Genomic DNA, 25,967 nt, shown 5'->3' on the forward strand with positions numbered 1-25,967 from the left:
AGGTGAACCTCTCCCTATTTATTTCAGAACCCTCACCCCATCCCCCTCTCTGATGAAGGGTCTAGGCCCGAAACGTCAGCCTTTGTGTTCCTGAGATGCTGCTTGGCCTGCTGTGTTCATCCAGCTTCACACTCTGTTATCAATGCTCTGAAAGCTTGTGATTTCAGATAAACCTGTTGAAAAATGAATGAATCACATGATTAGTTGCTGTTGAGTCTAAATTTCAGCCCTGGGCTAAATTTGTGACCAGAATCTGTCAGTTATTTGCTTTTAAAGGAATCATGCTAACAACAGGCAGCGTCTATGGAGAACCCTCTCTCTCTCTCTCTCTTACTCTGTGTGTGTGTGTGTGTGTGTGTGTGTGTGTGTGTGTGTGTGTGTGTGTGTGTCTTTTGGGCATATAAATGGATTTCATAGAAACAGGTTGTTTGAGCCTGTTCCCCATGCATTATGGTCATGGCAGATCATTCAACGTAATAACCTAGTTTTGCTTTCCCTCCATTTTGGTTGGTTCCTTTAAGCCCCAAGTGATACATCCAACTTCTTCTTGAAATCAAAGAGTGCTTTAGCCTCGATTGCCTTCTGCCACAGTGAATTCACAGCCTTATCACTCTCTGGTGAATAAATGTTTCCGCTCTTCGGGCCTAATTGATTTCTCTTGTATCCTCAGATTCCTGGTCGAACCTCCAGTCGTTGGGAACATCCTTCCTGCATCGACTCTGTCTGGTTCTTTAAAACGTTATCATTTATAATGAGATTCCCCTTGACTATTTATCTGAACTCCAGTAAATTTAATCCTAACCAATTCAAGCTTTCCTCATACATCATTCCTGCCATCCTCGGAATCAGTCTGGTCAATATTAACTGTACTCCCTGGACAGCATAGCATCTTTGCTGAGTTAAAGGGAGATAACTGCACACAATATTCAATGTGTAGTCAAATCCACGAGCTATCCGTGAGTCAGCATTTGTCTTCATAAGCACCTACTGCACCAACGTGCTTGCCATCAGGAAGATCTGGTTGGACCTTCCCCTCTCTCGATTTTTACTCATTCAGATAATAATCCACTTCCCTGTTTTTGCTCCATAATTAGATAAGCTCACATTTATCCACACTATGTTTAATCTCCCACGCATTGATCACTCAGCCCATCCAAATCACACTGCTTTATGCACAGAAACACTCCATAACCTTTACTTCAACAAGAAAGCTACAAATAGCCTTCAAATTCACTGAATTAAGGAAAATCACCATTTATTTCAATTGAAGTAGGTATTATCACATTATAAGTTAGGTCCCAGGCTGCCACCTGGCTAAGCAGACCACAACGTTGCTTTGTTTTACTTTGAACAAAATGGTCTTTAATGAAGCATAAGCACAAAATTTTACAGATTTTGTTTCAAAGCTTCTTAAACAAAATAAATGAAGATAAAATAGGATACAACAAACCACTGATTTATATACTCAAATATGTTAAGTCCAACTTAGAAGTCTAATCCTAAAAATTCCAAAACACATATTTGTAAATTCCAAAAGGAAAAAAAGAAATCATTTGTAGCATAGCCAAGAGGAATCTCTGTGTGTTATTCACATCGGATTCCCATCTACAACCCATCAGTTAACCGTGCCTTTGATGTATTCACTGGATCCTCTAATGGTTTATCTCTGGAACTATTCTACAGCTGCAGTTGAATGAACTTGGCATGGTGGCTCAGTGGTTAGCACTGCTGCCTCACAGTGCCAGGGATCTGGGTTCAGTTCCACCTCTTTGGTGACTTTCTGTGTGGAGCTTTCCCATTTTGTACATGTTTCCTCCCACAATCCAGTTTAAGTGGAGTATCAATGAGCAATGTAGTGTTACAAGGGTAGAGTAGGGAGGTGCGTCTGGCTGGGATGATATTCTGGGTGCTCAGAGCTGACTTGGTAGTCCAAATAGCCTGCTCCCACAGATCAGGGATTCTATGACACTTATCTTCAAGAATTTGTGATCTGGGAATGGGGTTAACTCCTTACTTGGATGTAACTTTAGCTTTACTTCTCCGTAGAAGTGCTCCTTACTTGTTTCTCTATGCAATAACTTCACACAACTGCCTCACTAAAAGCAAAAACAGAAATGAAAACTCTCCGCAAAATAAAAGGTATTTCCCTTAAAATTTAAAAAAAACTGTGCCTAATATTCGAGCAGAAATTTTGAGGTATAATTGCCTTTTACTCGGCCTTAAAATCCAGAAATAGAAAAAGAAAGGGTCATCAAAATAGCCCACAACAAACAGTGACATATCATCATGTTTAGAGAAATACAGGTTTCTTTTTAATTCACTCATGGGACAGGGGTGGGGAGGGACTGTGTCTATGATCCATTCCTAGCTGTCTGTGAGAAGGTGGTAGTGAAATGCCTTCTTGAGCCATTGCAATCTTATGTGCTTTTGATGGATCCACAATCTCCCCAGGGATTTTTGACTCAGATACACTGAAGGAATAACAATATATTTCCAAGTCAGGATGTTGGCAGGCTTGGAGAGAAACTTTCTGGGAGATGGCATTCCCATGTATCTTGTCCTTCTAGATTGTCGAAGTTAGGACTCTAGAAGCTGCGAAGAGGCATTTGTGAGTTTCAGCAGTGTGGCACTCACTGCTACTAGTGAGGTTCAGAGGTGGAGGGTGTGAATGTTTGTGGGTGTGGCGTCAGTTGAGTGTGCTGCTTTGTTTGGATGGCGTCAAGCGTCAAGTGTTGTTGGGGCTGCACCCATCCAGGCAAGTGGGCATATTCCATCACACTCCTGACTTGTGCCTTATAGATGCTGGTATTGTCAGTAAGTCAGTTACTCTGTGCAGCATTCCTAGACGCAGACCTGTTCTTATAACTAGTCCATTTCAATTTCTTCTCAACGATAACCCCCAGGATAATGATAGTGACAGCATCAGTGATGATAACACCAATGAATAATGAGAGGTGGTGCTTAGATCGTCTCTTATTATGGTTATGGCCTGGCATTTGTGTAGTGTGAATGTTACAAGTTAATTATTATCTTCAGAGAGACAGAGAACCAGTATATAATCAAATCAGAATCCTGAAAACAAAATAGAAATGTGACTAGTGTTTGAGACACCAGCCTGCTAATCCCTCTTGATGAACAAGATGCTGGACATCAGTCTGCTGATCTGTCATTTCTTAAAAAAATAGGAAGGGAAAGCACAGTAATAGACAGGATGCAGTTTTATGTGAATAAATTCATGTGTCTGAGAAATTTAGAAATCTCTGTTGTTTAATTGCCTTGAGCTGGGCATACACAGCACTGATGATGGTTAAAGCTCAATGTTCCTAAACAGGAAAAAAAACTGGCATTGATTAATCAAATGTGATAGCTGCTCACTATCACAGTGATCACTTTGCCCCGGCAGCTTGAGTTCAAGACCCATTCAGTTATGGATATCAGCTTTTACCAAATGACAAATTAAAGCAAAAAATCAATGAATAAAAAAAGTGATGAAATTGATTCCATGCTCTTCATATTCTCTGGGATGGAAGTTTCTGATTTCCGAATTTTATTTTTCTGTTTGTTCAACTGGTTTGAAATTGTGACACAGGACTTCATACATCAGTTTTACATTGATGAACTTGAGGATGTTTCTTCCAATTCAATAGCTGTGCAAAAAGCAACATTTATATCAAGCTGACAATGTACAACATGGGAGATGTTACTGACATTGGAAAAGAGGCAGAAACAGACAGGAAGATATAAACATGTAGAGACAGCGGGAGAATAATACGAAGAGAGGCTGACAGTGTGAGGCAGAAAACCGAAGGCAAAGTGGGAAAGAGACCTGAAAAATGAGTGTGACAGAGAGAGAGAGAGAGAGAGAGAGAGAGAGAGAGAGAGAGAGAAAGGGAGAAAGAGAAAGACAGAGCTGAACAGACAGAGAGTGTGAGGCAAAAAATAAGCAACAGTGAAAGAGAATAGAGAGCTGCGGACAGTATGTGCTACCTACAGACAGTGATAGAGACAAATACCATAAATAGTTAGAGGCAGAAGAATGGGAAGAAAGGAAAGCGAGAGAGAGAGAGAGAGAGAGAGAGACCAAGAGCGACAGAGAGAGAGATAGATACAGAAGTGTGAAATTCATAGCCACGCATCCACCCTGAAACTGAATAGATAACAGTACTTACCTTTTACTGGGCTGAAACCAATCTTCCCTTCTCCTGAAAGGTACAGAATGAGACAGAAAAATAAGGTATCCAAATTCCTTAATTGCACTGAATTGAAAACATGAGCTCAAAATTTGACAGTGGGGTCTGTTGAAGTTTTGCAGAAGGGCTCTTGCTAGGAGGCCTGGATTCAAAACCCACCTTCTTCAGAGGAGTATGGTAATGTTTCCAATCAGGTTGATCAGGAAATGGAAAATGTTAGAATCATAGGGTCATAGAGTCATACAGCATGGAAACAAGCTCTTCAGTCCAAGAAGCCCATGTCCATAACCCCAAACTAAACTTATCTCACCTGGCTGCTCTCAGCCCATATCCCTCCAAACATTTCTTATTTAGGTACTTCTTGAAATGTCTTTTAAACTTTGTAACTACCAGTATTCCACCACTTCCTCTTGAAGTTCATTCCACACATGAACCACTCTCTGTGTTAAAAAATTGCCCTCCCTTTACTCCTCTCATCATAAAAATATTCTCTCTCATTATGAAATCCCCCACCTGAGGGAAAAGACACGTGCTATTCACCTTATCTATACTCTTCATCATTTATAACCCTCGATAAGGCCAAGCCTTAATTTCCTATGTCCAGTGGAAAAACGTCCCAGCCTACTCAGCCTCTCTTTATAATTCAAACCCTCCATTCCCAGCAATATCTTAGTAAATCTCTTCTGAGTCCTTTCCATCTTAGTAATGTGCTTCCTATAACGGAGCGACCAGAACTGGACACACTACGCCAGAAGAGGCCTCACTAATGTCCTGTACAACCTAAATACGACGCCCCAAATCCTATACTGTGAGATCTGAGCAATGAAGGCACACTGTCTATATGTGACACAAACTTCTAAGTCTGTACCTGAACCCCTACTTCTCTCTGTTCTGTAATTCCGCCCAAGGCTCTACTTTTAATTGTACAAATCTAGCTGTTTCATGGGACTGACTGAAGCTGTTTTACCGGGCTGGGAAGCACGTCCTTGCATTGTGTATATGCCATAACAAATGTTGCTATAAGGGTGTAAATGTTGGCTCCATACTTATCCTGCTGCCCCTGATATTTCTAAATCTACACTCCAACAATCAATGTTACTGCACGTACATACCAGCTGGTTTCCTTGAAGCACCTCTCTGCCCCTCTCATATCCTCTTTCTCCACATTCAGTTCGATGGTAATCTCTGTCCATCACAGGACTGACTAAGATGATCCCACAGCTACAGTTTAACTCAATCGAAATATGTTTTCTTTTTCATATCTGTTTGGATTTGAGAGAGACGGCCATACTAGCGTTTACTCGTCATCCTAATCAGGAAATTAGAGGCGGAATCTTATGTCTCAACTTTATACAATCAATGAAGACAAGCAAATTATTGGAGAAGCCTCTGAAGGATAGGATTTACTCGCATTTGGAAATGAATGGACTTGTTAGTGATAGTCAGCATGGCTTTTTGTGGGGATGTCTTGTCTCACAACTGTGATTGAGATTTTTGCAGAAGTAGTGAAGATGATTGACAAGAGTAGGGCAGTGGGTGTTTTCTGCATGGATTTTACTAAAGCATTTCACAAAGTCCCTCAGGATCGGCTGGTTCAGAAGACAAGGTCACAATTGTGATTTATTGAGTTCAGTACAAAATTAGTTTGTTTGTGGAAGATAGAGGGATCTTGTGGAGATGTATTTTTCTGACTGGATGTCTGCTACCAGTGGTGTTCTGTAAAGATCAGTACTGGTACACCTCTGTTGTTTGTAATGTATATAAATGATATGGATGAGCTGGTCTGATGGAGAAGTTTGCAGGCAACATGAAAATCAGCGTAGTAATAGATGTTGAAGAAGGTTGCAAAGTGATAGAGCAGATAAAGACCAGTTAGAAAGTTGGGCAGCGAAATGGCAAGATGGATTTTAATCCGGACAAGAGTGACATGATGAATTTTGCAGCTGGTCAAATGCAAGAGGAAAGTTTACAGTAAATGGAGACCTTCAGAAGCATTGATCTTGGGGTAGAAATTCCATAGATTCCTGAAAGTGGCAATGCGAGTGGACAAGGTAGTAAAAAATGGCATGTGACATGCTTGTCTTCATTGATTGTATAAAGTTGAGAAGAATAAAAGTTGAGAAGTCATGTTACAGCTGTACAAAACTTTAAATAAGCCACTTTTGGAGTATTGTGTGCAGTTTTGGCCATCATACTATAGGAAGGATGTGAAGTCTTTGGAGACGATGGCAAAGAAGTTTACCAGGATGCCATATGGATTTGAGTGCGTGAGCTAGAAGTAGAGGATTGAAAAAATTGGATTGTTTTCACTCGAGTACCAGAGGCTGAGGGATGACTTGCTAGAAGAAAATAAAATTATGGGAGGCATGGACAGGGTGGACAGTCAAAGAATTTTTCACAGGATGGAAATGTCAAATACTCAAGGGGTGTGCATAAGTTTAAGGTAGAGGGAGAACATTTACAAGGGATGATGAAACTGACTTTTTTAATAATAAGATGGTATGTGCCAGCAACGTACTGTCAGGAAAGGTGGCAGAAGAAAATACATTAGCAAAGTTTAAGAGACATTTCCACAAATACATAAATAGGCAGGGAATAGGGAAATACAGACCATGAGCAGGCAGATAAGATTCATTTAGAATAGTGTCGTGTTTGGCATAGCAAGTTGCACTGAAGGGCCTTTTCTTGTGCTGTATTTTTCTATATTCTATGTATTGGTCTAAGCTATCTTTCAGATCTTTGTGCCAAGCTGTCTTTAAGATCAGTTCCATGATTCTGAACCAGCACCACTGAAGAAATTCAATATGGTTATTAGTCAGGATAGTCCATAACTTAAAGAGGGTCTTCTAGATGGTGGTTTGCCCATGCATTTGCTTCCCTTCTCCTTCAGGAGAGGTTGAGGTAATTGTTGCAAAGGTGCTCTTGAAGGACCCTTGATGAGTTACTCGAGTGCATCTTACAGGCACTGTTGTCCCTATATGTCAGTGGACGGACAGTGGAAGATGATGGATTGAGTGGCAGTTGAGCAGGTTTCATTGTCCTACATTGGTTCAAACTACTTCATAGTTATTGGAGCTGCATCATTGAAGCAAGTCTGCTCATGCCTCCACGGTATCTCTATGGTTGGCCCATTTCATCTTCTCATCAATATTGTGTCTCACAAGCATTATTGTGGTGACTTCAGTGATTGAAATGTTATTGAATGTCAAGGGATATTGGTTAGATTCTGTCTTGCTGGAGGCCATCATTGCTTGACAGTTGTGCCCTGGGAAAGTTGATTGCTAATCATTCTGCCCTCGTCTGGATGTCATCAAAGGTTTTTTTCTGATTTTTGATTACTTCAGGAACTGTGGACACTGAACTGTTTTTGAACCTTTTGAAACGATCAGGGAATATTTCAAATCAAGTCCTACCAGACCATAAGGCTGCTCTGTCATTAGAGAGAGAGAGAGAGAGAGAGAGAGAGAGAGAGAGAGAGAAAGAGAGAGATGACTGATGGTGGTTTAACCTGAGGGCTGACATAGATCAGATGAGGGGAAAGGTTAAGAACTTCAGCCACTGATGGGAATTGAACTTATGATGTTGGCAGCGTACTTCTTCAAAATCCATCCATCCAGCCAACTGAGCTACACTGACCCTCACAGCTCCACCTCTGGCATCATGTTGGAGAAATGGATTTTTGATGAAGAAATGGAATATTTTTGGGTTTAGAGCACTACCCTGAGGAACTCAGGAAGTTCTGTACTGTAACTGAGATGATTACTCCCCACAGCCACAACCATTTTATCATGTAATAGACTTGAGACTGCATACAGAATTGTCTTTTGCTTGACTTCCAGTGAGGCTAGTTTTGGTGGATTTCCTTCAAGATCCATTCAGTGAAATATTTTGAAGATGGATCACTGGGATAGAAACAAAAGGTTTGTTTTCTTTACAGATACTGCCACACCTCCTCAGGTTATGCACATCTGGAGCTAAGCTCATTTGTTCAAGCTTGGACCAAGGCTATAATGAAGCCAGAAGCTAAGTGCCCTTGCTGGAATCAACAGAATGTCACTGAACAGGTTATTATTGTGTAGGTAACAACTGATATCACTGAGGCAGACCCATTCCATCAGTTTATCGATAGTTAAAAGCACATTTATAGAACGGTAAGTCGGTGAGTTGGATTTGTCTGCTTTTGTCTTCAGAACATAACTAGTCAATTTTCCGCATTGTCAAGTAGATGCTGGTGTTACAACTGTCATGAAAAAGCTTGGCAAGGTGTGTACTAAGGCAGGAGCACAAGTCTTCAGCGCCATTGCCAAAATATTGACAAGGCCAATGTGGTCAGTAATGATGCTGCTGAGCCACTTTTGGTGGTGGCGTTTGCCCTCCCCAACCCAAAGTACATTCCATACTCCTGTCACCTTCAGCGCTTCTTCACAGTGGTGTTCATCTTGGAAGAGCACAGACATGTCATTTGGAGAGATAATGTAGATGGAACAAGTGAGAGATTTTCTGAGTGATGATTAACACCTGATATGTCACTAGGTCCAGACAGAATGTTGACATGACTAAGGTATTTCACTCCAGACTTTGCAGAGCAGTTCTCCTGCAGGGTATTTCTGGGAATTGGGACGGAAGTGTCTGGAATTTTTTCTGTCAGTTATGATTGTCTGAGTAGGAGCATATCAGGCTGATATTTGGATTATGGGATAACTCACTGAACTTTGGTACAGCTCCACGTGGGTTACTATGGGGAATGCTGGAGGTCTGATCAGTTGTTCTGAGCAGCAGATTGCAGTCTGACAGCAACGCTGCATGGCCTGTCTTGAATCATTTTTTTCTGTCAGCTTATTAGCAGTTTTGTTCAATGGGGTGCGATCATAGACAGTCTTTATGACTCTGACCAAAAGTTTTCCTTCACTAGCTATTTTTAAAAATCTGAATGTAAATTTCACCATCTGCTTTAGTGGGATTTGAACCTACAGCCTAATGATGTTAATGCTGTGCTACAGCTTCATCATGCAGTAACATTCAAAGCTCTTCAATGTGAAAGAGATGGCACTTCCCCCTCACTTACCTCTGCACCTCCAGGCAGTCCCAATGAGGGCAATAGCAAACAAAGCAGCTAAAACAAGCATTATAATTTTGAAGCTGGGATTTCTTTTCCCTGAACATCCTGGAGGTCCTCGGAATGTCCCATCTGTGGGGATGAGGAAAGACATATAAATGAGTAACCAGAGAGGCTGCTGATTCAGAAACATCAAAACAAAAACCATGATTGGGATTGAGACAAATTTTCACTGATGATGTCCAGTCTGAGCAGTGCAAGGTGAAGGTTGTCTTGTTTAACAATGGATTAAAAGTAAGTTAGACGCAGTTCAGCAATGATTCAATTGTTGCCTGGTTTGTGGAGAGTTGTGGGGGTGGTTGGCTGTTTGAGGAGGGTTGGAATGGGATGCTCCATCTCTTACCCCAGTCTCGCCTGTCTGCTCCTTCCTTGCTGCTATGCTCATACTGGCAGGAGTAGGTAGATTTCTCCTCAAGGTCGATCTCTGCCCATGTCCTTATTTGGTAGGTGCCATCATGATTGGGCACCACGCCAGAGGATATGTTGTACTGGATGGGATGTCCATTTCTCAGGAGAGTCACATTGATAGAGCGGGGGTAAAATCCTGTGAGGAGGCAGGAGAGTTCAGCTGGTTTAGTGGCTGATGCCTTGTTCACAGAGAGAAAAACCTGAGGAGAAACTGACAGGATAAAGTTGGTCAGAGTGGAGTTGGTGAGAGACAGGAAATGGTAGTTCATCTGGGAATTAGACCCTAATTGGAGGAGATGGTATACTCCTTTAAATTAGGGATCCGACCCTGACTCCAGGGAATGGTAAATAACCCTTCAGATGGCATGAAGTTGAATACCGTGGGTGCCCAAAGGTGTTCAAGTGTATAGATCTTTAAAATTTCATGAATAGAAGCAGAAAACAATTAAGGAAGCTCATGGAACACTGGATTTTATTTCCCAAAGCCTGGAGAATAACAAAAGCTATGCTGCAGTTTTGCAAAACCCTGGTTTGACCCAGCTTGTACTTTGAGCAGATCTGTGCACCATACCTTAGGAAGGGCATTTGGGCTCTGGAGAGAGTACAATTTAAGAATGGTACCTGGACTTCAGCGGATACTTTATGAGGAAAGGTGTATCATTATACAACTTAGGCGGTTGGCTATTTTGAAGGTTAAAGGGAGATCGGATTGATCTCTATATTAACAGGAAAATATGGTCGATAAAGATAATACCAATTCCCCTGATTGGGTACTATGGAACTAAAAGGCATAGTCTGAGAATTAGGGCCAGACTGTTCACGAGAGATGCTCATGTTGAATTCTTTAAACTGTAGAAATAGTGTTGAGTTCTTTAAGCTGTAGATCAAAATTCATTAACAGGGTCATAGTGCACAAGAGTGGAGATGAATTGACGAACTAGTATGATAAACCGGTTACAACTTAGCTGAAGTATTGTGTACAGTTCTAGTTTTCACTTCTAAACCACATGCTGTAGGTAAGATACACATATGTTGGAGAAAATACAGAAAATGTTTTCAGGAAAAGATCCAAGTTTGAGGAACTTCTGCTGTGTAGGAAAATTGTTGAAGGAGAGACTGATTTCCTTCAGGGGAGAGAAATTTGAGGACACTGGATCAAAGAAAATATAAAATCATTTAGTATCTGGACTGAGTGAATAGGAGGGAACTCCAAATCAAGTCGAGAAACAGAAAACATAGTTATGAAGAGTTTCAATACGGTTCACAGTTAGAAATGGTTGAAGTATGGGATGCTCTGCCTGGAAGTGACTGTTGTGTTTCAGACATTCAAGAAGGCCTGGATCATTATATAATTGGAAACAAGTTGCAGTTATGTGGAAAAGGCAGGGGATTGTCATGAAAGTAAAACGTATCTACAAGGTCTGAACAGCTAATCTGCGCTCTGAAATTGTCCTGTGCTTCTGAGATAGGTTACTGATCCAAGCTATGGTGCCGACCATTTAAAGTGGGAGATGAGAGACTGACTGCTATTAGATAGCATGCAGCCCTTTAAATGGGGAATTGAAACCCAATTAAAGGAAATGATAAATTATCTATTAAAAGAGTTATTAAACTCTAACCCAAGAAAATGGTACACTCCCCTCTAAACTAGAATGTAGACCCTGATTCCAGTGAATGGCACATGCTTCTTAAATTTGGGATTAGAACCTGTCCTGGGGAATTCTGCACATCTGTTTAAGTTGTAAATTAGATCCTGTCCCAAGAATGGATAGTATTAATTTAAAATAGAGAATAGATTCCTGCCACTGGGAATGAAACCTGGCCCTTTAATTTGGAAATGAGACATCCCTATCCAGAGAATGGTGCATTTGCTTTAAATTGATTTGAGTCTGACCCAGAAAATGCCATCTCTGAACACACAAAAGTACAAAATGGGACAGAAGTAGACCACTGGATCACTCCAGGCTGCTCCACTATTTAATAAAACCACATATGTCAAATTATACATGTCCTTTCATCACCAATACCCCCTCATTTATTTGTCAAACAACAAATCTATCCAGCTCTGTCCTAACAATATCCAGGGACCAGCCAACATCCAAACTTTCAGACACATGGAGTTGCAACGTTTTATAATACTTTAGAGAAAACGCTCTCGTCATTTCTCTCATGACAGACAGTCACTGCTCGTCAAGCTGATTCCCCTAGTTTTGGGCTTGCCCAACAGAAAAAGCATCCTTTTCACATCCATATTGTTGAGAACATTCAGGATGTTGGACATTTCAAGCAAATTAACCCTGAGTCCTCAAAGCTGGAGTGGAAACAAACCCAACCGTCCAACTCACACTCATAAACAACCCACTCATTCCAGTTATCAAACCAGTTAACCCCCTCTAAACGCTCAACATCGCGGGGGCTATCATTGGCCAGAAACTGGACAGGGCTAATCAAAAAATTGTTGCTGCTGCAAGAGCAAAACAGAGACTTGGAACCGTCAGCAGAGTCACTCACCTCCTGACTCCACAAAATCTGTCCAATATCTACAATTCTCAAGTGATAAGTGTGGTGGAATGCTCCCCACTTGCCTGGATGAGTGCAACTTGCACAAAAATTTTTACACCATCCAGGGTGATGCACTCTTTGTTTGGCATCACATCCAGATACACTCATTCTCTCTGCCAACAATACCTAGTAACAGAAACGTACACAATGCATTGCCGAAATTCATCAAAGCTCCATACAAAGCACCTTCCAAACCCATGGCCACTGCCTTTTAGATGGAGATAGGCAGCAGACACAATGGAGGATCGCCTTTCATAATTTCCAATACAAAACACTCAACAACCTCACCTGTAAATATATCACCAATCCTTTCATACCAAAATCCTGGAGCTCCCACCCTTGACTGCATTTGGATCTGTTTAGAGAATATGGATGCAGCAGTTTTCTCCAGGGCATCTAGGGACGTGTAATAAATGCTGGCCCAGCCAGCAATGCCCACATCCATGACTGAATAATGTGAAAATACTAAGTCATTAAAAGGTGCATTTTGTCCTTTTATTTTAGAAGAGGCTTTAAGACAGAGGCACAGAGCTGTCTATTTAAATTGAATAAAGTAAACAGTTTGGGAGGCATTGTGGGTCTTTTCTAAAGTTGGAACAATAGAAGCAGCCTGAATGAATGGGATTAGTCTCCCACAGGACCAGGACTTTTAGTTTTATTTTTTCAGTAGCGGTTTTGCTGGGATCTTGAAGTTGCTTTGGAAGCTATAGTTCATCTGTCCCTGCTACTCTGTCTCTCAAAGCCTTCTCTGGATCTTTTTCCTCCAGGACTGGAGAATTGCCTGTGAGACTAACTATTTTACTGAACTTGCTTTTGCTAAGGGTGTGTTTATGGGATATTTTTATTTTGTAATAGTTAATTAGTCATGGTTAACATGTCTATTATTTTGATAGACTTACAGATAAGCCAATCCTTTTCATTTTAGTTTGTCTGTATTTTAACTGCAAAGTGTGTTTTGCTTAATGTTGATTAGTCTGACCAACTGAATTGCATCTGGAACACAACATCTTTCACTTACCTTTAAAATAAGCAAAAGTCAGGATCTAGACTATCTTCTTAAAATATTTTAAGGGGTTTAGGTACAGTCCATAACAGTTATAAAAAAAAAAGAGCTATCACCAATGTGTTTACATCCTTCTTTAAACAAGGAGACCCTGAAACCGCACACAGTATTAAGATGCAGTCTCACTGATACCTGAACAACTGAAGAATAACATCTTTCCCTTTTTCTTCAATTTGATCAGCCTACATGTATTTGCTAACAACGTCCTTATGCCTTTTTCACATCATTATTCCTGAACCTAACAAAATTAGCAAGAAGCCTTAGCTCCCCACGTTTTAGTTATTGATGTATCAGCTGAGGAGCCAGCGCAAACCCCTGTAGATCACACTGATGACATCCTGTCAATCAGACAGAGACACCTTTATGCATATTTCTTCCACCAGGCAGAATAATTAGATAGGCCAATGGGTTGAAGAATGGCAGGAAGAGTTTAATTTAGATAAATTTGAGGTTTCCATTTTGGCAAAGCAAATCAAGCCAGCACTTGTATGCTTGATGGTTGGGTCCTGGGGAGTGTAGCCAAACAAACAGACATTGGGGCACAGGTTCATTATTCCATGAAAGTGGAGCACCAAGTAAACAGGGTAGTGAAAAAGGCATTTGGTGTGCTTGCCTTTATTGTGCATTGAATACAGGAGTTGGGGGTCATGTTGAGGCTGTTCAGGACTTTGGTTGGCCACTTTCAGAACGTTGCATTCAAGTTTGGTCTCCCTGTTACAGGAAATATATTGTAAAACTTCAAAACGTTCAGAAAAGACTTAATAAGGATGTTGCTGAGTTGGAGGCTTTGAGCTATAGGGAGAGGCTGAATAGGTCGGGGCTATTTTTCCGGCAGCTTCAGAGGCTGAGAGTGATGTTATGGAGGTTTATAAATGAGAGGCATGAGTAGGGGGAATATCCAAGGTCTTTTTTTTCCCCAGAGTAGAGGAATACAAAACCAGAGGGCATAGGTTTAAGGTGAGAGTGGAAAGATTTAAAGAGCACTTGATGGGTAACCTTTTCATGCAGAGGGTGGTGCATGTCTGAAACAAGTTGCCAGAAAATGGTGAAGGCTGGTACAAGTACAACATGTGAAAGACAGCTAGATGGGTATTTGTATAGTAAGTGTTAGTGTGATACTGGCCAAATGCTGGCAAATGGAATGAGGTTAACTTAGGACAACTGGTCAGCAGGGACAACTTGGACCGAAGGTTCTATTTCCATACTGTATAACTCCATGACTCTATAATGGAGATGGCCCCAGGTTGGGTTTATATCCTTTTAAATTGCAGATTCGACCTCTGACTGTCCACTGATCCCAGTTAATCCTACACAGCTCTTTATATATAGGGTAGTGGTAAGCCAACTGAGGGAATGCCGCATAAAAGTGTTACTTAACAGCAAAATTGCCATGGAGCCCCTAACATGTCTGCTGCAATTTAATAAACTAACTGGCAATTCTAATTCCACGTTCCAGCCACTGCTGTGTAGTCTTGAAGGTTACAGCACTTGAGATGAAGATCCAAGGACCTTTTAAATGAGGAGACAGTAAGAACTGCCGATGCTGGAGTCAGAGACAACACAGTCTGGAGCTGGAGGGACATGGCAGGCCAGACAGCATCAGAAGAGTAGGAAAACTAATGTTTCGAGTTGGGACACTTCCTCATTTTCTGGCGAACGGTCTCAACCTGAAATGTCAGCTTTCCTACTCTTCTGATGAATGAATTTAGGCTTTCCGCCACAAACAGCAAATAGGCCAACGAATCCTACGGCACAGTTTTTGAAAACAATTTACCTCTTATCTAATCATTCTTAAAATTCCCTCAAATGCGTGCCCTCATGGTAACTGACTGCTGCACTGGAGAAAGCAAAGCTGTACTGCCCCCGCTATCCATGTCCTTTGACATTCTGTTTATGTCTTGTAAAACATTGGCTGTGCTCAGGGAAATAATCCTAACTAACCCAATCTTTCTTCATAGCTGGATTTCCTAAACATTTGTGAAAATTCTCCCTGTCTTCTGTCAGGGCAATGATGTCCGTCCTGTGAGGTATTGACTAGGCCTGTGCACACAATGATTGATTTAGTCTCTCTCCTTGCAGCGGTCATACAGGTAAGAGGGAAAGTGTCATCTCAGACCAACAAGTCTGCGCTGCTCAGAAGAAAACATCTAATTATTCTTGTAGCAGAGATGATGGGGACTGCAGATGTTGGAGAATCCAAGATAATAAAGTGTGAAGCTGGATGAACACAGCAGGCCAAGCAGCATCTCAGGATGAAGGGTCTAGGCCCGAAATGTCAGCTTTTGTGCTCCTGAGATGCTGCTTGGCCTGCTGTGTTCATCCAGCTTCACACTTTATTATCTAATTATTCTTATCCTACTTCCAGGACTTGGCTCATTGTTGAATACCTTGGCATCCCAAATGCCCACCTAAATATTTCCTAAAAGTTATGTAATACATCTCAATCACCTCCCCTCTCAATCTTCAGGATTCTGAAGAATACAATCCCACTCTATTCAATCTCTTCATATATCTAAGACTCTCCAGACAATATCCTGCTAAATCTCTGCACACTCTCCAGTGAAATATCCCTCCTATAATATTATTTGCAGAACTGTACACTATATACATACTTTATCACTCATACTATTCTAGTATTGTGACCATGCATGTGCATTCAATATTTTACCAAATAAAGGAAAGTAAAGTATCCCTACGGTATGGGAGCAGGCCATTCAGCCCATCAAGTGCAGCCAATTCTACAAACCTAACTCCACCCCCAACGCTATAACCCTGCATTTCTCATGGCTTATCCACATAGCCTGCACATTCGTCGACACTACAGGCAATTTAACATGGCCAATCCATCTAACCTGCCCATCTTTGGACTTTGAGATGAAACCAGAGCACCCAGAGGAAACCCACACAGACATGGGGAGAACACGCAAACTGTACACAGTCACCCGAGGGCGGAATTGAACCAGGTCCCTGGCTGTGTGAGGAAGCATTGAGGCATGCTAAGTTCTCTGGCTTCCTCTACCCAACTCAGTGGCTCCTTGTCCCAAGCAGTTCCTTTGCTTTATTCACCACAAGAAAAATCCAAAGACTCATCCTTCAATTAAAATAATCAGAGAAAACATAGATTCAATTCTGATATCTCAGATTAAGCTGTGTATTTTAAGTAACAGTAATTTCCAGTTATTTTATAAATTGAACTATTGATCTGAGTAATTTAGCTAACACCGCGGCCAGACTTGCCAGCATAGAATTACTTCACCTCACCCTCATAATCCTTTCAAGTAACTTTTTGATATCTCTGGTACTTTCTTTGTATTTAGTAAGAAATGGAAAATAGTTCTCAAAACATCCAGTAATTGTGTTCTCACTTTATTTAACAGCCTGGGTCCAATTCCACTGGAATCTGGTGATGTCTGTCCATCCTGTAATTCCTGCCTCACTATGATTATTTTATCTCACAGTTCATGCTCCATGCATAGTCACAGAGTCATACAGTCATGCAACATGGAAACAGACCCATTGTTCCAAACTGTATCCACTACTTCCCCTGGAAATTCATTCCACACATGAACCATTCTCTGTGTAAAAACAAAAGTGCTCCTTTTATCTTTTATAAATCTCTCTCCTCTCACCTTAAAAATATGCCCCTTTGTCTTGCAATCCCCCACCCTAGGGGAAAGACACCAGCCATTCATCTTATGTTTACCCTTCACAAAGATACAAGGTCACCTCTCAACTTCCTAAGCTCGAGTGAGAAAAGGCCCCAGTCTGTCCAACCTGTCCTGATATCATTGGGGTCATTGGGGTCATTTAAGAGACTGCTGGACATGTATATGGTCACAGAAATTTGAGGGTGCATACATGAGGATCAATGGTCGGCACAACATTGTGGGCTGAAGGGCCTGTTCTGTGCTGTACTGTTCTATGTTCTATGTTCTATATCGCAAAATCTCCATTCCCTGTAATATCCCAGTAAATCACTTCTGAACCCTCGTCAGCTTAAAAATATCTTCTTGCAATAAGGCGACCAGAACTGGACACAGTACTCCGGAAGAGGGGTACCCAATGTCCTACACAATCTCAACATGATGTCTCAACTCCTATACTTAAAGGTTTGAGCAATGAAGACAAATGAGCGATATGCCACTTTAACCACCCTGTTCATGTGTGATGCAAACTTCACATAATTGTATCCCTGAACTTCTGGGTCTCAGTTCTACAACATGACCTAAGGTATTACTTTAAGTTTTATAAGTCCTGCCCTTGTTTGTTTTGCCAAATGCAATATCTCACATTAAACTTCATCTGCCATTCTTCAGCCCATTGACCTAATTGGTCAAGATCTCTGTGTAATTTTAGATAACATTCTTCACTGAGTACTACACCACCAATTTGAGTGCAATCTGCAAACTTATTAACAATGTTTTCTACAGTCTCCTCTAAATCATTTACATAAAAGACAAACAAAAGTGGACTTAACACTGATCCCAGTGGTCACAGGCCTCGATTCTGAAAAACATGCCACCACTGTCACTCTCAGTCACCTGCATCTTTAACCTGAACACCTTTATCTTCCTCCTGGGAACAGAGGCAAAACAGTCATTTGGACCCTGAGACATGTTCTGTGAATCCACAAATATGTTACCTTCCCTGATAGGCCCAACCCTTTCATAAGAAAATAAGAGAAGTAAAGAATTCCAATCCTCCAACCTGATCCTCCATTCAAAGTAGTTATGTTTAATCTCACAGATAGTCGGAACTGCAGATGCTGACGAATCTGAGATAACAAGGTGTGGAGCTGGGTGAACACAGCAGGCCAAGCAGCATCTTAGGAGCAGGAAGGCTGATGTTTCGGGCCAAGACCATTCTTCAGGAATGGGGGAGGGGAAGGGGGTTCTGAAATAAAGAGGGAGAGAGGGGGAGGCAGATAGAAGGTTGTCTCCCCTCCAACCCCACCACACCCGGCACTTTTCCCTGCAACTGCAGGAAGTGCTACACCTGCCCTGACACCTACACCTCACCCCTCACCCCAATCCCAGGCCCCAAGGAGACTTTTCACATCAAGCAGATGTTCACCTGCACATCTGCTAATGTGGTATACTGCATCCGTTGCTCCCATTGTGGCCACCTGTACGTCAGGGAAGCCAAGCGGAGGCTTGGGGACCGCTTTGCAGAACACCTATGCAATAAACAACTGCACCTCCCAGTCGCAAATAATTTCAGCTCCCCCTCCCATTCCTGGCCCTCCTGCAGTGCCACAACGATGCTACCCAAATGTTCCAGGAACAGCAACTCATGTGCTGCTCGGGAACCTTGCAGCCCAATGTATCAATGTGGACTTCACAAGCTTCAAAATCTCCCCTCTACTACCACACCCCAAAACCAGCCCAGCTCATCCCTGCCTCCCTGACCTGCACTTCCTTCCACCTATCCTCTCCTCCCACTTCAAGCCCCACCCCCATCTCCTACCTCCTAACCTCATCCCACCCCCTTGACCTGTCCATCCCCCCTTGACTAACCTATCCCCTCCCTACCTCCCCACCTACACTCACCTTTACTTGGTCCATCTCCACATCTTTGACCTATCTGTCTCCTCCCCAACTATCTTCTCCTCTAGCCATCTTCTATCCACCTCCCCCTCTCTCCCTATTTATTTCAGAACCCCCTCCCCCTCCCCCTCCCCCATTTCTGAAGAGGTGTCTTGAAATGTCAGCTTTCCTGCTCCTCTGATGCTGCTTGGCCTGCTGTGTTTATCCAGCTCTGCATCTTGTTAAGTCAAATCAAATCTCAGTATTCTCATTCTGAGTTACCCTTTATTCCCTGATTCTTTCTGGCTTTCACTCAATTACTATCAATACTCCCAGCAAGAAAAAAGGCAGCTTTAAGCACTCCTTATTCATTGATGCTTACTAGGTCCTCAGTCAGAATCTCATCTCCCCAATGAACCAACTCTCAGGTCTCTTATCAATGACTGTCAGTGCCCCTCAGACACCTGGTCTCAGTCACTGCTTATTCGCTGACATTCAGTTTCCCACATTCACTATGTCCTTTTTAATGCAAAAGCCTCAGATCTCTTCTCACTCACTGAATCTACCTGTACTCACCAAATTTACATACTTCAGCTTCGCACAAACTCTCAGAACCCCCTCGGTCAGTGAATTTCACTCCCCTCACCCTTCATCACTCCCTAACTCAGTTACCAAATCACACACTCCCTCACTCCTTCACATTCACCAGCCCTCAGTTCCCACTCAGTTACCAAACCTCAATTCCCCTCATTAATGATGACAAACCATATGTCACTCACCAAACCTCAGTCCCCTTCACGTTTGATCACTCACCAGCCTTCAGTTCGGTCTCTCCAATCTCCAAGTGTTTCAACAATAGCTCTTTACATTCCATCTCCAGGAACTGCCTTCTCAACTGGTTGTAGACTTTGTCTCTGTCACACTGTCTCTTGATCGTCTCGGTCCATGGTAAAAGTAATCTTCTCACCCAGTGCAAGTGATCCGTGTCAAACTTGAAGTAGTCCTTCCCATTCCAGGCATACTCTTCCAGTACTCTTGTTGTCTCACCATCACAGATCTCACAGGCAGATATACGCTGAAGTGTGTTGATAGCTTTCAATGTTAAAAACAAATCTACTCAGAATGAAATGCACAGAGACTGCACTCACCCCTCACTGTCATTCAAGCACACATCTCCATTCAGAATGAAATTCTCAGAGTTAATGTATCTGGTGCAATGTTTTCAGGAAAAGTGGAAAGAATAACTAGGCAGTGAGGGAAAATAAGGTGTATAGGAGTGAGAGAATAGGGAATGTTAACAGCAGAGGTCAGAAGAGTGGAATGGGAGTGCAGGCAGGGGAGTTAGAGGTAAAGGGCAGGTAGGAGTGAAAGGGTGGCAGGGAAGAGAGATTGTGGAATTTTTTTTAAAAAATGCTATCGAAATGGGAATTAAAAAGTCTGGCCATGGATGAGCAAGAGTGAAATGTTAAGAGTGAAATATTTACACAAAGGACGGTATCCCGGCATCAATCACCCCTTAATGATGCATGGTCCCAAAACATTACCACTGGTTAAGGACTTCTCTCCTTTGAGGCTGTGAAACCTGTTGGGGTTTTCTGTTTTATTTTCAAATTCCAGCACTGCCCTTCTCTAGTTAGTCTTTTGGAATTCACATGACTGCACAGTCCTCACCATCATTCAAGCATACATTTCCACTCAGAATGAAATTCAGAAAGACTGCACTGCTCATTGTTATTCAAATGCACATCTCCATTTAAAATCACCTAACCAGATGGAGCAAATTGATCAGATAGATCCTCAAATAAATAGATAAGAGCCTGAGTGAGAGGCTACACCTGGAGTACTGTGCGAAGTTTTGGTCTCTTTACCTGATAAAATCTGTAATGGCACTGGAAGAGGTGCAGAGGAGGTCACTATGTTGAGAGTTTAGCTTATGGGGAGAGATTGAGTAGATTGGGACTACGCTAATTGGAATTTAAAAGAATGAGGGAATTTATAGAAACATATGAAATTATGAAGGGAATACTTAAGATAGAACTAGGGATAGAAGCAGCAGTTCTGAGGAAGGGTCACTGGACCCGAAACATTAATTGTTTTCTCCTCCACAGATGCTGCCAGACCTTCTGAGCTTTTCCAGCAACTTTGTTTTTGTTCCTGATTTACAGCATCCACAGTTCTTTTGGTTTTTCTTTAAATAGAAGTAGGGCTGTTGTTTCCACGGGCAGATGAAAGTAAAACTAGGGGGCATAGCCTCAAAATAAAGGGGAGCAGATTTGGGACTGAGTTGAAGAGGAACTTCTTCTTTGGAAGGTTGTGAATCTGTCAAATTCCCTGCCCAGAGCAACAGTTGAGGCTACCTCATTGAATGTTTTAGGGGCAAGATAATGGATTTTTGAACAGTAAAGTTATGAAGAAATTATGTTTGGGGGAGTGCTGGTGAGTGGAACTGAACCAGTGAAAAGATCAGCCAAAATCTTATTGAGAAGCAGAGCAGGATCTATGCATCAGATGGCGTTTTCCTGTTCTTAATTCTGATCTTCTTATGAAATTATGAGGGACCAAAGAGGGAAAGAATGCTAATGTGGTAACCGTAACCAGGCAGTGAGGGACAATCGGGTGTACAGGGGTGGGTGAGCAAGGAATGTAGGCAGCAGATATCAGGAGAGTGGAATGGGAATGCAGGAAGGAGAGTTAGTGGAAGAGGGGAGGCAGACATGAAAGAACCGAGTGGGCAGTTAGGGGAAGAGGGCAGGTAAGAGTGAAAAGAAGACAGAGGAAGAGGGATAGCAGAACATAAAACAAAAAAAACACTTGTTCTGGAAATGAGAAGTAACGGGTCTGGCATAGTGAGAGAGGGAGTGAAAGAGGAAGAGAGAAGCAGGAGGAAGGGGTGGGGGACATGAACTAGTGGGAGGAACAGTGGGATAGAAAGATAGAAAGAGGGCTGAAATGGGCAGGAAGTGGAGAGGTGACCAACAGGGAAGAACAGGAAGAGAGGAGCTAACAAAAGAGGGGACACGGAGAGTGGAAGGAAAAGGCTGGGAGCGAGAGATGTGGGAGCAGGAAAGAGAGGCAAACGCAATAAGTGAGGGGAAGAGGTGAATGAAGAGTGGGAGGGAAGTGAGGAGTGAAAGGGGAGCGAAAGAGCACAATGAAAGAGAAGACAAAGGAACAGTACATCTAATGGTAAATAAAACAAAATATCGCTTGAGAAATCAGCAGTTCGGACGTATTTGTGAAAGAGGCACGTTTTGATTCTGATGACTGGGTCCAGTAGTTAACACTGCTGCATAGGGCCCGGGTTTGGTTCCGCCCTTGGGTGATTCCTTAGGTGAGGAGTTTCCACATTCTCCCTGTGCCTGTGTGGGTTTCCTCTACGGGCTCCCGTTTCCTCCCACAGTCCAAAGGTATGCAGGTTAGGTAGTTTGGCCATGCTAAATGTCCCATAAAATACATAGGCTAAGTGGATTAGCCATGGAAAATTGAAATTTACAGGGATAGAGTAAGAGGTTGGGTCTGGACGGGATGCTCTTCAAAGGTCAGTGTGTGGACCCAATGTGCCAAATGGCCTATTTCCACACCGTAGGGATTCCATGGATACCTGTTTCCAGCTACTGTGCTGCTGAGGGGTGTATTTAAGATGCTGATCTGTGGAGAGAAGTTTAAGAGAACTCACCGCCTGTCTGGTTGCTCAGGCTAATGGCATTCTGAAAACAGATAAATGTACTTCGCTGCCAATTTTTTGCCATCTCCGTTTGTTTCTTCCAAAAATCAGGTCCCCGTCGATCTGCCATCCACCGTTGTCGCGGAATCATCTCCATCCGATCACTGTCATAATGAATAATCTGTACATCATCCACAAAGCCAACAATCTGAAACTTTGGCAGACCCGGGATTGGGGTCATTGCTGTGTACAAATACCGGAGAGAGTGGCAGCCTGAAACAGAGAGAGAGATCGAGAGAGAGAGACTTCAGATCACGACCTGCAAAACACCAAACCCAGAGGAAGAGGGAGAGAGAGAGAGATCAGGGCATGAACCCCAAAAACACAAACCCCAGAGCGGGAGGAGGAGAGAGAGCGAGACAGAGAGATAGCGAAAAGACTCTGAAACAACAAACACGTGGACAGAGAAACAGAGAGATAGAAATAGGGACGTTATCCCAAAACACCAACCCTTGAGCGAAAGAAGGAGAGTGAAAAAGAGAGACGGAGGACATGAACCCCAAAACAGTAACAATTTCATCCACATACAAAGAGAGTTCTGAAACACCGCAGCCTAAAGCGCCTGTCCCCAGTGTGATTTTTTTCTCCCTGTTTTGCTTACATCACAACTTGGAGTATTTCTACCATGTTGCGGTTGCAACTTTCCGCCACATTTATATGTGGCTTAGATAAATCAGCTGTGGTTTAGTTTTCGTTTCGGATCGGGACCCTTGGTCAACTTTTCTGCTCCTCCGATGCTGCCTGGCCTGCTGTGTTCCTCCAGCTCCACACTGTATTGTCTGACTCCAGCACCTGCGGTTCTTGCTATCTTCGTGTGGTTTCATTTGGTTGTATTTGCACCTTCGCCTGTCACAGAGTTACACAAGTAAATCCTACTCCTGGTCTGGGCCTCAAAAGTCCAGGCTGACATTCGAGTGGATGGCAGGAGTGCCACACTATTCAATCGACATATTTCAGTTTATACCATGAAGCTAAATGCCATGTGCTCTCTGCAGTGGATGAAAACAAGAGGCCAGGATCTAACGAATTGCAACAAAAAGTAACTGTTCATAACCTCTTCAATATATTTGAGAGATTGTTGCTGCGATCCCGTATTAAAACAGCAGCTGCACTTTTGTAAGTTCTCCAACTGATTTTAAAAGCATATTCAGATATTCACAGCCTGTGAGAGTTTCTTTTAAAAAATGCAAAATATCACTGATAAACGTTGTGATTAAGAAGTTGTTCAGCTTGTTTCTCACGCAGCATTGTATTCGGGTACAATGGACTTGTTCCAAATAAGGAAGAGAATTTGCTAAATGAAACAAAACGAAGGGCTGCAGATTTTGAAAATTTGAAAACAAAGGACTCATGAAGAGTCACCGGACTCGAATCGTTTACGCTTCTTTCTTTCCACGTATGTTGCCAGATCTGTTGAGTTTCACCAGTAATTTCTGATTTTTCAGCCTGTTAAAGGACATTGACAGATTGAAAATGATTTGCAGTCAACTTTATGTGCACAGAAATGAAGTTAGTGATCAGGTATTTAAGAGAAGTTAACGTCTAAACAGAATGTTAGCTCTTGCCCCGAGAGGTTTGAAGGACAATTGGAAGCAATTGATGTTCCCAATCCCTGAAGAACTGTGCTGATTCTAGTAAGATGGAGGCTATTCGGCCCATTGAGTCTGCGCTGACCCTCTGAACAGCATCCCGGCTGATTCCCATAACCCCGAATTTACCATGTTTAATCCACTACGCCTGCACATCCCTGGGCACAACGGGACAAGTTACCTTCGCAAATCCACCGAAAGATGCACATCTTTGGGATAGTTCATAGTAATTGACTTAATTTTAGGATCAAAGTTCAAATGTCCAGGAGGAGTATTAGAGAGTTGGATGCACGAAATCTGGAAGACTCTCAACAGATGGCTGTGGATCTCTGTGATCAAATGAAACTTGAAAAATTCCAACAGCGTTTGAACAAACAGAACATTGTGGATGCCTGGATTTGAAATAAATGCAGAAAATGTGGGCCAGCAGGTTTGGATAGTGTCTGTAGATGGAGAAATTGATTAAGTATGGTCATATTTCCTCTGAGAAAAAAAAACTTCTTCCGTTTGTACATAATGACTACCTCAGTGAAAGGCACGACAACTGAACTGCACCAACCCTTTGTTAATTAGGAACTAAAACAAAGTCACTGGAAAAGCTCAGCAGGTCTGGCAGCATCTGTGAAGGTGAAAAGAGAGTTAACGTTTCGTTACCCTTCTTGACCCTTCCTGTGTTAATTAGATCGTGGTTTAAACTCGATGTGGTAACAATCCTCGCCATGGGAGTTACTCCCTCATAAGTTGCTCCTTAGAAACTTGGCCTTAGTATTTTGGTCTCTCTCAATACCTATCTCTGTCTCTCTCATTCCAGCAACACGTCCCTACATTTTACAGCTACGCTGATGAATCATTTCCACTGTCCACTTCGATTCGACACGTCAAGATCGGTCTGACATTGAGTTCCTCTCTAACCCCACTACCCACTGACTGTTACTGGCATTAAGACCCTCTGCGACTTCAGTACCCACCTGCGGAGAGCCCTCCACACTGAAGGAGTAGCACTGCCAGAGCTAACATTGCTGTCATGACTAGTTCACGGGGAGTCCTGTAACGAGACAGCTCCTGGTTCTGTGAACTGCGCCCAGCATTCAGTGCAGACAACGTCCAGATTTTCCTGTTGACTCAGATGCTTCGAGTGCTTTGTTTTCTTGGAGCTTCGCGCGAATCCGGATTCAAAGAGCCTGTTACTCAGGAGCCGCTCGTAAACGAACTTGCAGCAGAACAAGAATCCGCGACGGACACATTGAGAAGACAGGGTGGAGCGTCCACTCAGAAAAAGGCAGTGACTATGTCATCAGTTACTAGGTAGACAACATTGAGGAGATTGTGAAATCTGATCAAGGAAACACAAACTGGCTTGAAATTGACGAGATAAGTGGACAGGGAGAGTAGCAGATGGTGTAACATGAGGATTCAGAGTTAACAATTATTCCCTCAGCCCTGCTTTAACAAATACGTCATCGGCCCTAGTCCACCTTCTGCCCCATTCGCCCTGCTTTTTTTCAAACTCCATTAGCCCCTCGCACTGATTTATGGCTGCATTTTTCACCCCACTGATTCGATATAATTTATTACTGTTACATGTACAGAGGTGCAGTGAAAAGTGTTCTCTTACATGTTTTGCAGGCAGAGCGCACTGTACAAATCCATCAAAGCAATTGCTCCCGCCAGCCCTGATTTCCCATTAAACCACTGGGCTCTGGTGCACCTTTTAACCCCTGAGCCTTCTGCACCATTCACCCCACAGAATAGCAGAATTGTTACGGAGCAGAACGAGGCCATTCAGCCCA

General features: G+C 42.5%; 1 protein-coding gene across 3 annotated transcripts; it reads right to left on the bottom strand.

Annotated features, from left to right (window-relative positions):
* Positions 1-1,281: 1,281 nt before the first annotated feature.
* LOC125446625 (major histocompatibility complex class I-related gene protein-like) lies at positions 1,282-25,405 on the bottom strand. 3 transcript variants are annotated; one of them, XM_059639442.1, is made up of 7 exons: positions 25,146-25,405; positions 22,541-22,692; positions 19,678-19,956; positions 9,650-9,925; positions 9,256-9,378; positions 4,170-4,202; positions 1,282-3,647 (listed from the first exon to the last, which is right to left on the bottom strand). In XM_059639442.1, the coding sequence occupies exons 2-7, from the start codon at positions 22,683-22,685 to the stop codon at positions 3,607-3,609; spliced, it is 897 nt and encodes a 298-aa protein (XP_059495425.1). In that variant the 5' UTR covers positions 22,686-22,692; positions 25,146-25,405; the 3' UTR covers positions 1,282-3,606. The 3 variants fall into 3 exon arrangements, with proteins under 3 accessions (XP_059495425.1, XP_048376292.1, XP_048376291.1); XM_048520335.1 differs by having other exon boundaries at positions 9,650-9,850; positions 22,541-22,801; XM_048520334.1 differs by having other exon boundaries at positions 22,541-22,801.
* Between the last annotated feature and the right edge of the window lie 562 nt (positions 25,406-25,967).

Source organism: Stegostoma tigrinum, chromosome 34, assembly GCF_030684315.1.
Source record: "Stegostoma tigrinum isolate sSteTig4 chromosome 34, sSteTig4.hap1, whole genome shotgun sequence".
In the NCBI taxonomy this organism is placed as follows: Eukaryota; Metazoa; Chordata; class Chondrichthyes; order Orectolobiformes; family Stegostomatidae; genus Stegostoma; species Stegostoma tigrinum.